Source organism: Coffea eugenioides, chromosome 5, assembly GCF_003713205.1.
Source record: "Coffea eugenioides isolate CCC68of chromosome 5, Ceug_1.0, whole genome shotgun sequence".
Classification (NCBI taxonomy): Eukaryota; Viridiplantae; Streptophyta; class Magnoliopsida; order Gentianales; family Rubiaceae; genus Coffea; species Coffea eugenioides.
The window spans coordinates 50,253,046-50,263,613 of record NC_040039.1 but is presented as its reverse complement, the minus strand read 5'-3'; the positions used below and the strand labels follow the sequence as shown (position 1 = coordinate 50,263,613).

At 38.0% G+C, this 10,568-nt stretch overlaps 2 protein-coding genes across 2 annotated transcripts; one reads left to right on the top strand and one right to left on the bottom strand.

Annotated features, from left to right (window-relative positions):
• Positions 1 to 1,557: 1,557 nt before the first annotated feature.
• LOC113770219 (phosphatidate cytidylyltransferase 1) lies at positions 1,558 to 5,540 on the top strand. Its single transcript, XM_027314623.1, has 11 exons — positions 1,558 to 1,629; positions 2,079 to 2,332; positions 2,431 to 2,582; positions 2,729 to 2,870; positions 3,609 to 3,765; positions 3,925 to 3,972; positions 4,053 to 4,139; positions 4,256 to 4,384; positions 4,474 to 4,530; positions 4,705 to 4,788; positions 5,049 to 5,540. The coding sequence occupies exons 1-11, from the start codon at positions 1,558 to 1,560 to the stop codon at positions 5,145 to 5,147; spliced, it is 1,281 nt and encodes a 426-aa protein (XP_027170424.1). The 3' UTR covers positions 5,148 to 5,540.
• On the bottom strand, positions 5,541 to 10,525 carry LOC113770218 (trigger factor-like protein TIG, Chloroplastic). The gene is made up of 13 exons (XM_027314622.1): positions 10,198 to 10,525; positions 9,933 to 10,016; positions 9,574 to 9,702; positions 9,337 to 9,425; positions 8,935 to 9,118; positions 8,735 to 8,825; positions 8,123 to 8,277; positions 7,550 to 7,642; positions 7,363 to 7,455; positions 6,813 to 6,893; positions 6,544 to 6,693; positions 6,311 to 6,406; positions 5,541 to 5,974 (listed from the first exon to the last, which is right to left on the bottom strand). Exons 1-13 carry the CDS (start codon positions 10,486 to 10,488, stop codon positions 5,897 to 5,899), a joined length of 1,614 nt encoding a protein of 537 aa, XP_027170423.1. The 5' UTR covers positions 10,489 to 10,525; the 3' UTR covers positions 5,541 to 5,896.
• Between the last annotated feature and the right edge of the window lie 43 nt (positions 10,526 to 10,568).

Sequence of the window (10,568 nt, the reverse complement as noted above, 5' to 3'; positions counted from 1 at the left end):
ATATAACTCTTACATTAACAGCAAAATTCGAACATGCACGACCTATGTAGTCAAGCAGCATTTCAAAGTTTCCAAGGAGGACAATTCCTTCAATGCCATACACCTGCTGAGGTATGAAGTGGCAAATTATACAACATATTTCATAATTATGCTTATGTATTATTTAGAGTGTAATTCCGGGGAACAATTCGTTTGTGTTCTGTTGCACTTGTATGATGGCAATGGTATCCTTTCAAGTCTTAATAGCTTTTCCAAGAGAAAGGGGTTATTAGACATTATTAGGGAAGAAGAGTTTGGCAGCGGAGTAAAATTATACTAGCTTCAATTCAATGCAAAAAGGTACTTACCGTAATCAACCCTTCTAATTTTTATTTATTTCTTTATTGAGAAGGACCCTTAAATGATTGAACAATCTTTCTGCTCTACCCGATCGATGAAAATACTTTGCCATGAAGATCCATGATTACCTGGTTTTAGCTTCTCTTGGCTTTGGGCATGAACACTTTTTTTAGAAAGCTCTTTTTCATGGGATTCAATACGGTGTCCAAAACCCACGTGTCATTAGTGGGACTTTTTCCGTTTGGTTGGAAACTTTAACTCTTCAAACTAACCTTTCCGCTTTTTCCTGCAACTTTTCTTGAGCTTTTATTCCAGCAGATTGGGGTTTTTTTTTTTTTCCTTCCTATCTCTTTGATTGAGAATCCGGTGATGTAGAAGCAAGTATTGGAAGCTCAAATCCAAATCCATTGTTTTTGTAAGTTCTCTTTTGTCACTTGGTTAATGTTTTTGCAATTCTTGAATAGCTTCTTTTCCCACTTCTCCGTTGGTTAAGCTGGCAGGCCTTCCTTTTTTTTTTTTGGTTAATCATTTTACTCGTATGATGCCATGCATAATGAGACAGAAGGCATCTATTGCTCGCTGCTGGGAATCATTAAAACAGGAAAATTCAACCAAGATATTTAGGTGATAACATCATTGCAGCCTGCCCCCAGCAGAAAGATTTTGGGATTAGTTTTAATAGTACTACAAAATACGACGATGACTTCTTTTGTCCGGATTGCCTCATTGTATGGGGTACCTGTTGCTCTGTTTGGTGGGTCTTATACAGGGTTACGATTTTCGTTATGACTCTTAATTGAACAGCATTAGCCTTTTCTTCACCAAGTAACATAAATATGCGGAGAGGGATAGTCCTTTTTAAAGCACAAATCACTTAAATCATGTAAATTTATGAAACTAAGCAGGAAGAACTTTGCTAATTGACGGGGTCCGAAACGGGCTCAGTCTGTGGAAACTTGGTCATACATGGTAGTGAAAACTTTGATGCCTCTGAATTGATCTCAATGAGGGACAGAAAATAATATCATATTTCGTTTGCTGAATTTCTTTTCAAAATTTAATCTGTTTTCACACAAATTCAGTAGATGGTCGTTCAGATTGGATCATTTCTTTTTATAGATTCTGTTGCATTATATGATATGATGTTCTTCTATTGGTCAGGCTTATTCACTCTGCAAAAAAAAAGAAAAAAGTCTTCCAACAAAATAATACAGAAGGATGACACAGAGGGATCATGGTCCTGCTTCTCCATCTACTCCTAGATTTCGTCATCGTAGGCGTTCAACTGAGGTGAGCGATCAAACGATAGCAACCTATTAGTTTCTTCTAACTTCTAAGGTCCTTTGAGATGAGAACGTTTTGATTGTGCGTACTAGGATCGTCCAAGAAATGGAGGCCCATCCTATATATACCTTAATTCCTAACTTACGCTTTTCATGCATTTATCCCGTCATTTAGTCCATTTCAATACTACCAATATGTCATAATTGAATGAGGTTGAAGGCACAGGGATTTCTGCTTCTGTTATTGGTTTTCGGAGAAGCCACGATTTTGCATGTCTTGTCTTGCCACCACAGTAAGTTTAAGTTATGGCTTCAGGTTGGGGATCAAATTGCCCCGGCTTGCAGTTAATCCAAAGAGTGCGTTTGATCTAAAATTTTCTCGGCCATGTAAAACATTTATTCCTCATCAACTTTCATGGTATATTTAGAAAACTAAACATTTCATCCTCTCTTCAGTCTTTTCCGGATGTACGCAAATTGAGCGGAAGCTACTTACTCGTTGATGACGAGAACAAGTACAGATCAATGCGGATCCGCACAGCTTCTACGTTTTGGATGCTTATAAGTATACTATTCATTCTTTACATGGGTCATCTTTATATCTGTGCCATGGTGGTTGTCATCCAAATATTCATGACTGGAGAGCTATTCAGTTTATCGAGAAGAGTCAACGAGGAAAGGCAGCTTCCAGGATTTAGGCTGCTAAACTGGTAATGATTCAAATCAGCGTTCCTTCTCGTTTTGAAGGCTTGTTAATTCCTCGCGGCAGAAGATTAAGGTCTAAAACTAAGATGATGTGTTGCTCCAGGCATTTCTTCTTCACAGCAATGCTGCATGTATACGGCCGTATCCTCAGTCAACATCTTGTAAAAACTGTAACGTCTGAAAGGGCCTTCTATAAGCTGGTGAACAAGCTTGTAAAATACCAGATGGTCATTTGCTATTTCTTATATATTGCAGGTTGGACCATGCTGTTATGAGTCCTTACCTTAGGTCTTATATTTCTCTCCTCTTTGATTGGTTACTAAATATTGTTGCATGCATCTGGCTTCATGTTTTATTTGCACATTTCTTTATGAAAATGAACGTTTAGCTCAATGTTACAGGAGTCGTGTGCTTCATTCTCACCCTGAAGAAGAAGATGTACAAATATCAGTTTGGTCAGTATGCGTGGACACACATGATCCTCATTACGGTATTCATGCAGTCATCGTTCACTGTAGCCAACATTTTTGAAGGAATATTCTGGTAATGTTGGGCCCCCAATTGTTCATTTTTTCGCTGCATTTTTTTTTTTCTTTCATAATGAACTTCTGAAGCAGCAGTTTTTAAGAGGGAATCATCACTTTTAACACACTTGGTTAGCAGTTGAAATCTTCTATGCCACTACTCGATGCCAAATTCAGTGCCAATTCCATTTATCATGTGATGATAGAAGAAATTTAAATAAATAGCACATGATAAATTAAATAAATATGACACTTGGCATAAATATAGAAATGACACTGAGTTGTCACTGAAAAAGTGGCACTGAGGATCCCGTGTGCTTGGTTAGGTGCTCTATTGTCGTCGAACAACAAAGATTAGCAAAGCTACGAATTCCCTGGAGACAGTTACATTATATGCCTATTTTTCTGCTCGACTTTGGCTAACCTAATGAATGAACCTGCAGTAGAAGCCCGAGTTACACAGAAATCTGATCTTTTGGTCTTTCTCATTTTTTGTTATAGAAATTTATATATGATGTTCCAGAAATGTGCTGATAGGATTTGGGGTTCCTATGGATGTAAACAAAGTACCTCTCTTTTAAAAAAAAAAAAAGGAAATAAAATCCAGATGAATATTGATTTCTTCAAAAGTTGTGGAGATTTCAATCTCTTTATGCTTTTCAACTGAAGAATTATGTGGCCAATTTGCAATGCTATCAATTCTTCAGTTCGTCTTTATGCGAGTGAAAAAACAAGTTGATCATCGTGATTGATGCAGGTTCCTTTTGCCTGCATCACTTATAGCTATCAACGATATAGCTGCTTATCTTTTTGGTTTCTTCTTTGGAAGAACACCACTGATCAAACTTTCTCCAAAAAAGACCTGGGAGGGTTTTATCGGAGCATCTGTTGCAACCATGGCATCAGCATTTCTGGTAAGCATCTTCTGGTGCTTTATGATGACGAAAAGTAAACAGAAAATATTATGTTCTGCCCTGCTAAATGCCTTTACTACCTCTCGACTTCCAGGATTTCTCAGACAAATCTTGTCCTTAGTGACTATATATATATATCCTAATAAATTTCACATGCAGCTTGCAAACATCATGGGCCGTTTTCAGTGGTTTACTTGTCCAAGAAAGGTGAAATTCTCCATACAAACCATTTCCCAATGGTTGGAAACTAGGTTTATGACATGACATTCTAAAATAACCAAGTGCAGGATCTATCAACCGGTTGGCTCGAGTGTGAACCTGGTCCATTGTTTAAGCCGGATTACTACTCATTATCTGGGTTGCTTCCTGAATGGGTAATTTACAGACTGTCAAATGCTTCCATTGAAATTTTTAATACTACTTTCTTGCTCAAATATCTTGCTGAAAGACACGGTAGTGTAAATCTGTTTTAACAAATTAATGGGTGCAGTTCCCATGGAAGGAGATATCCATTTTGCCCGTGCAGTGGCATGCTTTATGCCTGGGCTTGTTTGCATCAATGATAGCACCTTTTGGAGGTTTCTTTGCGAGTGGATTCAAGAGAGCTTTTAAGATCAAGGTAATCATTCCTATATTATTGTCTCTGGATATTAAAAAAAAAAAAAATTGTGGAAATCATACCCGTCTTTTCCTCCATTTGTTATTCAGGATTTTGGTGCCAGCATTCCTGGACATGGAGGTTTTACTGATAGAATGGACTGCCAGGTGAGCTACCAGAATCTGTCTTTGAACACTTCTCTCGAAATTCCCTCTTTCACGAAAGGGTGCAAAACATACCTATATTTCTTTTCATCCTTGCATTTTCTCATCATCGATATGGAGTCTTGCGTCTGATCTCAAGCGGAGGACACTGATGACCAATGCCAACCTTCAATGCAGATGGTGATGGCCATATTTGCTTACATCTATTACCAGTCTTTCGTTGCTTCCCAAGACAATCCTGTCGAGATGATCTTGGATCAGGTGAACTGCTCATTGTTGGAACAGCTACTTCATATAGATTTGAAGATACTTCATTTTCAGTTTTCAATCTCGTGACAACGGTGTGGAAGTTAACAATGCCAAAGATTTGCCTGTGGCATTAATCTTAAAAAACACGAACATGCTACAAAAATATTGCATTCAATTATTAATCGGGAAAAACATTAGAAACTAGTCCAGCCACGAGTATTACTTGATTTCCCAGTCCATACTCCTAATATGCTGAAGTTTTGGCGTTGCAGATTGTACGGCATCTCAGCTTCGAGGAGCAAAACGCACTCTATTTGAAGCTCAGTCAGATATTCGAGGAGCGGCAGTTTATCACTTCCTTGAGCAGATAATTCTCAGTTTCGCTTGGATAACAATTGTTGGCAATGGCTATGAAGCAACTTCAAGGTTATAGGATTCAATTGTTTCGTCTCCAATTGCCCAAGGTTATAGGATTCAATTTTGAAGATAGGCAGGATCCCATTTACAGGTTGCAACCATGGTTTGGAGGAAATAGAATAGAGATTAGAATGGTGGGATTGCTGACGTTTTATTGTAAACTAAGGACATGGGGCAATCCCGAACCACCCCAAGAACATGAAACAAACGAATAACTGTGTGCTACCTTGCACGAGTTGCAATTTTCTATCTCGATCTTTGTCATAACGTTTTTTGGTTCTGCTTTGTGGAGACCGAGGTTTTGAATGCTTGGTCAGAACTCACAACAGAGTAGCAATCTCAAGGAGGAAAAAGGAAAGCAGCAGGTTTTTTAAAAAAAAAAATCTGTTCTTGGGGATTTGTTCAATATGGATCATTAAGCTTCGCATGTCCAACGACCCGAATGCTAAACAATACGGATCATTAAATGCTATAATTTCTCTGATTCCGTAAAGACAACCCCAAAACAGTGGACCTGAGACCGGCAAGTCCAAGACGAATCTTGCAATAACTTCGCATGTCCGGCCGAAAACATTGGAGATGTCATCTCTTCTCATAGTTCGCGACCAGAAGGTGGACCGTTCTTAAAAGTGAAAGCCACAACAGACATATATCTCCTTTCCTTGCTATCCAAAACCATGCATTATTTTCTAATTGCTTTTATCTACCGAGTTGTGTATTGTATTTCTGCATTTTCTCTTAGCCATTCTAGCACTTTTGCCCCCTCCAGCACCTCTTGCACCTGTACGAATTTTCAAAGGGAAAAAGAGCAAGTAAAAGCTTTGCCACTTGGTACACCTTATGCACAGATTTAGGATGTTCCTCAACAGGCCGGAGATTGAATTCAGAGCAAAGCAGCCCATTAAACCACGTCAACATTCCTTTTACTTCTTTTCTATACAATTTCTAATAAAGGAAAATTGCTCAGCTCTGAATCCCTTTATCTACCAAAATTTCTCAAGGTTTCCCAATTAGTTCAAAACATAGTTTGTCTGTGGACCCCAAACTATTTAGTCTAAAAGAGAGATCAATTTTTTTAAAGTGGCTATGAGGATTACATCTTGCGTAGTGTACTAACCTGTTCCTTCACACGCTCCTCATCGTATTCCTGATTATGTCTTTTGAATTCGGCAATTGAGTTTTTTACTTCTTTCACCAGCTCTTCTGTTGAAAACTGCAGCATGGGAAGGAAGTCATAGATGAACACTAGGTTTTCCAAACTAAATGGTTAATGAAAATATACGAGATAAGCAAAGGATGAGTAGTTTGAATATCACGGAGAAAGAATCAGAGGGGGATAAAAGGGTGCACCTGCAAATTTTCACGTTTAAATATGTCACCAACAGCTAGATTCTGCTTTATCAAATGATTTATGTTTTCCTTGTTGTTCTCCAAGAACTCATTGACTGCCTTGGCACTTGATAAATATGCCAACTGTTGATCATTCAGCTGCCTATTTGCCTACTCCAATTACAGTGCTTAAATGAATACGTGTTTATTAGATGCATAATGATGTCAACTTCTAGCATTCTAAGAAAGTCAAGAGTGGCCTACAAGAAAATAGGATTGGAAGTAATCACCTGCATTTGCAAAAGTTGGGCTCCATAAAGTTCCCTTCCTTGTTCCTCAAACAAAGACCGAGGGATGTCCACTTCAACCATCTTTAGAATGCCAAAGAGAATAGCTAGACTTGTAGTTAGAAGAATTTACATGGGTACGAGAATAACCAAACTGCTGAGGTCATGATGGTTAAAGTTCAATTGAAAAGAAAATTCTCTTAAGTGCCCACTTGTAAAAAAATAAAAAATAAAAGTGCCCACTTTTAGATACCACATAGAGTTGGTGACATGGCCCTCAGTCCAGGAGAACAGGGAGGGGGAGGAGAGATTATTCTCTTATAGCTATTATAATGCCATAAATAACACCATCATCACACTACATCAAATGTCGACTTGAATAACATATAAAAAGACAACGAAAAGAAATAAAAGCAGACAGATCAACAAGATAAAGTCCACTTTAACAGCAAGGGTAACATGTAAGTTGGATAGGATAAACTGCAGCCAGAAGATGTCAAAGTGGATATTTCTGATATATCTAATGTTCATCATGCCTCAAAGTATAGAATACCTTGCATAGTCGATCAAGAATCGCATTATCTGCTGCTTGTTCTTTGGCAGTTTGCTCCACTTCTAGGCACTTCTCCAGTAATGCTTTCTTGACCTGCAGGCACATGTAGCAAGTAACAGTGTGAAAAAAGGATGAGCAATTACATCAATCACCTGAATTTAATTACAACAGGACTCTAAAAGCTCACCTCCTCCAGTGTAGTGCACCCAGGAAGTAGCTTATCAGCAATGGAGTCATCAAGATTAGGTAGATCTCGATGAAACAGTTCCTTACATTCCACCTAGAGTAAGTGAAGCATTACACTGCATCATTTTCCTCAAAATGTTCCATTATCATGTATAAGGTTGCATGCAGAAATATATTAAACTATTGAATAAAGTTTAGATGAATCAAAAGTGAACATTAACCTAACAATTTGATAATTCTGTCAAACTGATTAAATAACACTTGTTAGATGCATTGACAACAAGGAAAACTTTACACGAAGGTACCCTGTCTCAATATTGGTAAAGTTTCAGGGGACTCTGCGAGTTCTAATAACAGCTAGTATCAGCAAAAATGAATACCAGTATGTTCAAAATTGCTCAGGCTTTACACAGGCTAGAACAGTTACGAATTTCACAACTCATCTTGTGTACTAAAAGGCATAAATGAAAAGACGAAAGAAGAAAATAAGCAAAGCTTATCATGTAGAAAATAAATGAATTTACTAGTCAGTTTCATCAATCTGAAAGACCCTTAAAATAGGAATGTGACTCACGGTAAATTTAGCTTCAATACCCCGAAGATTTTCTTGTGCCCATGATTCAGGAAATACATACTGAAAGCTCTTTGTTTCACCACGTTGGATCCCAGTAATCGCCTCCAGGAAACCAGGAAGGATTCTATCTCCATCTTCTGTATCAAATTGAAAACCTACAAACAGATATTGAAATTTAAGTATTTCACCATAGTGTCAACCTTAATTCATAACTACAGTAAGAAAATGCCTTAAACTTTTATAATCATGAAGTCTAGAGACTGATCCATCATACTGCTCCTATTTGCAATAAAACATCAAGCATGAAATCTGCAAAGTTTAGTACTGCAGACATCTTCATAGTTACAGCTTTGAGATGCATAGTTACAGCTTTGCATCTTCATACGTAATTTCTAAGGGGATACTTGAGAATAAAGTCCATTCACACCAGAACATATATGGATAGATCTTGGAATGGGAGTTCTTTCTTTCTATCGCAAAAGTAGAGGCATGCACCAGAAACCAAATAAAGTGAAAAAAAAAGGATATATAGTTAAAACAGACAAATAACATCTTGATCGGAAGATAATCAACTATTGTTTGAAGAAGAAATATGGTCGAGGATGGGCAAACCTCTACTCTCTGCCGATGGAATGCTTTTAGCATCTGAGTCATCTGCCTCTATTGTTGTTGCAGATATATCAAGTACAGCAACATCCCCAAGCTGTAGAAATTTACTCTCAAGTCCACAATACATTAGAAAGCAAGAAGACCTATTTCAGTTACTGAACTTGGAATATGTATCATTCCTACGAAATAAAGCATGCTTTTACCTTTACTCCTCTGTCAGTTACAATTCTAAGTGAACCTAGAGACTTATGGCGACGCCTTAATTCTTCTTCAGAAGCTTTCTTGGCATCTATCTCGCTGTCTATCTCTACAACAATCTTCAAATTCTTGTACCCATATTCAGGAACCCATTTGACTTCAGGCGCCACATCAACAATGACGTCATATCTAGACCCCACTAAAAAATTGCATGAGCACACGGAAAAATGCATATGAAAGTAAGAAAGTATTGAATTTCCATCACTATTTCCTTGCCTCTGAATGCAGTAATACTATAACAACATTCTACCATAGGGAGCTGTAGCTACCTAATAGCAACTAAGTTCATAAGCTCCATTACATGACATGCAAGGGTGAAGTTACTTGAAGTTAATACTTTAACAAACCTCAGAGAGTTCAAAGAAGAGTATGTATTCTCCATCTCTGAAAATTTTGTCACAATACGAATTGAATCTTCCAAGGCTTTTCCAGTCATCTGTGAAATAGCATTCGAAATATAGTCAGCAAACCAAGTAATGAGCAGTTCCAGCAGAAAGAGAAGCGCGCTATGCATTCCATGTTCGCTAAGAAATAATCTAGGAATAGTCGTTAACAGATGAAACCAAATAGAAAAGACAACCTACCGAATACATAGCATGTGGAAGGGTTCTCTTCAAGATAGACTCAACAATAGCCTTCTGGATATTCTGTTTACCTATGTAATTGATAAGAATGCTTTCTGGAACATTCTTCCCAGGGCGAAACCCTGGCACCTGCACCCAGTAGCAATATACCAATCAATTTGCAATTCGTTTTGCCGTATTCACAAAGGAAAGCTCAAATTTGACACTTCCCATTTCACATATCAGAGAGCTTCTCTCAAAATCGCTTCTTTTTTTTCATTCTTCCTTCTCTTTTGACAGACAGAGATAAAGATTCTTATAAAGACTATAACAATTTATTGGCAGATATTAACAGACTGATAAAGCAAGGCAAAAAGCACCTTTGCCTTCTTCATGAACTCTCGGATGACTCTGCTGTAGCAATCCTCACAAACAACAGGGGGGACTTCTACGCTCAACCTTACCTGCAAGCAAGAGTTCAACGATAAAGAAAAAGCTCGTTAGCAGCATTCAAGAGGTCATTTAAAAATTAAACACAAAGAAAACATGCGTATGGGATGTTCTAAACAAAGAAATAAAGTTTTCACCTTTTACTGAGATTAGAAATACAGTAAGGAGAAAAAAAAGGCGCACAAGATTACTCACTCTAGAATTGGGTTCTTCGGTTTCAGTAACATTGAGATCAGCTGGAAGTTTTTCAACAAGGGTATCAACTTCAGCAGTAGAAGCTGAAGCTTCAAAGGTCTTTGAGATTTTCTTGAATTGCTGAGACGGTGAATTACTAGTAACGTGTTTAATAGGAGGGAACAAAATTGTGTTCTTGACGGGCTGAATAAGAGGGTTCACAGGTCGGGAACTGAAAGAAGGGCAAGGGGAGAGAAGAGAGGCCTTGAATTCGAGTAATGTTGATGCTGTTGCTGTGCCATAGAGCACCATTTTTGGCTCTGTGGAACAGCGAAACTGTTAACCTGCCGGGGCTTTTGAAGTGAATGATGGATAGGATGTCCAAGTAGTAA

Excerpts from the sequence above, each read along its gene's own strand:
- LOC113770219 (XM_027314623.1), top strand. The coding sequence starts at position 1,558 with ATGACACAGAGGGATCATGGTCCTGCTTCTCCATCTACTCCTAGATTT. Across the intron at positions 2,583-2,728 it reads CTATTTCTTATATATTGCAG|GAGTCGTGTGCTTCATTCTC; the intron begins GTTGGACCATGC and ends TCAATGTTACAG. Across the intron at positions 4,531-4,704 it reads CTGATAGAATGGACTGCCAG|ATGGTGATGGCCATATTTGC; the intron begins GTGAGCTACCAG and ends CCTTCAATGCAG.
- LOC113770218 (XM_027314622.1), bottom strand. The coding sequence starts at position 10,488 with ATGGTGCTCTATGGCACAGCAACAGCATCAACATTACTCGAATTCAAG. Across the intron at positions 9,119-9,336 it reads TCTTCTTTGAACTCTCTGAG|ATATGACGTCATTGTTGATG; the intron begins GTTTGTTAAAGT and ends AGTGGGGTCTAG. Across the intron at positions 7,456-7,549 it reads GGTGCACTACACTGGAGGAG|GTCAAGAAAGCATTACTGGA; the intron begins GTGAGCTTTTAG and ends ATGTGCCTGCAG.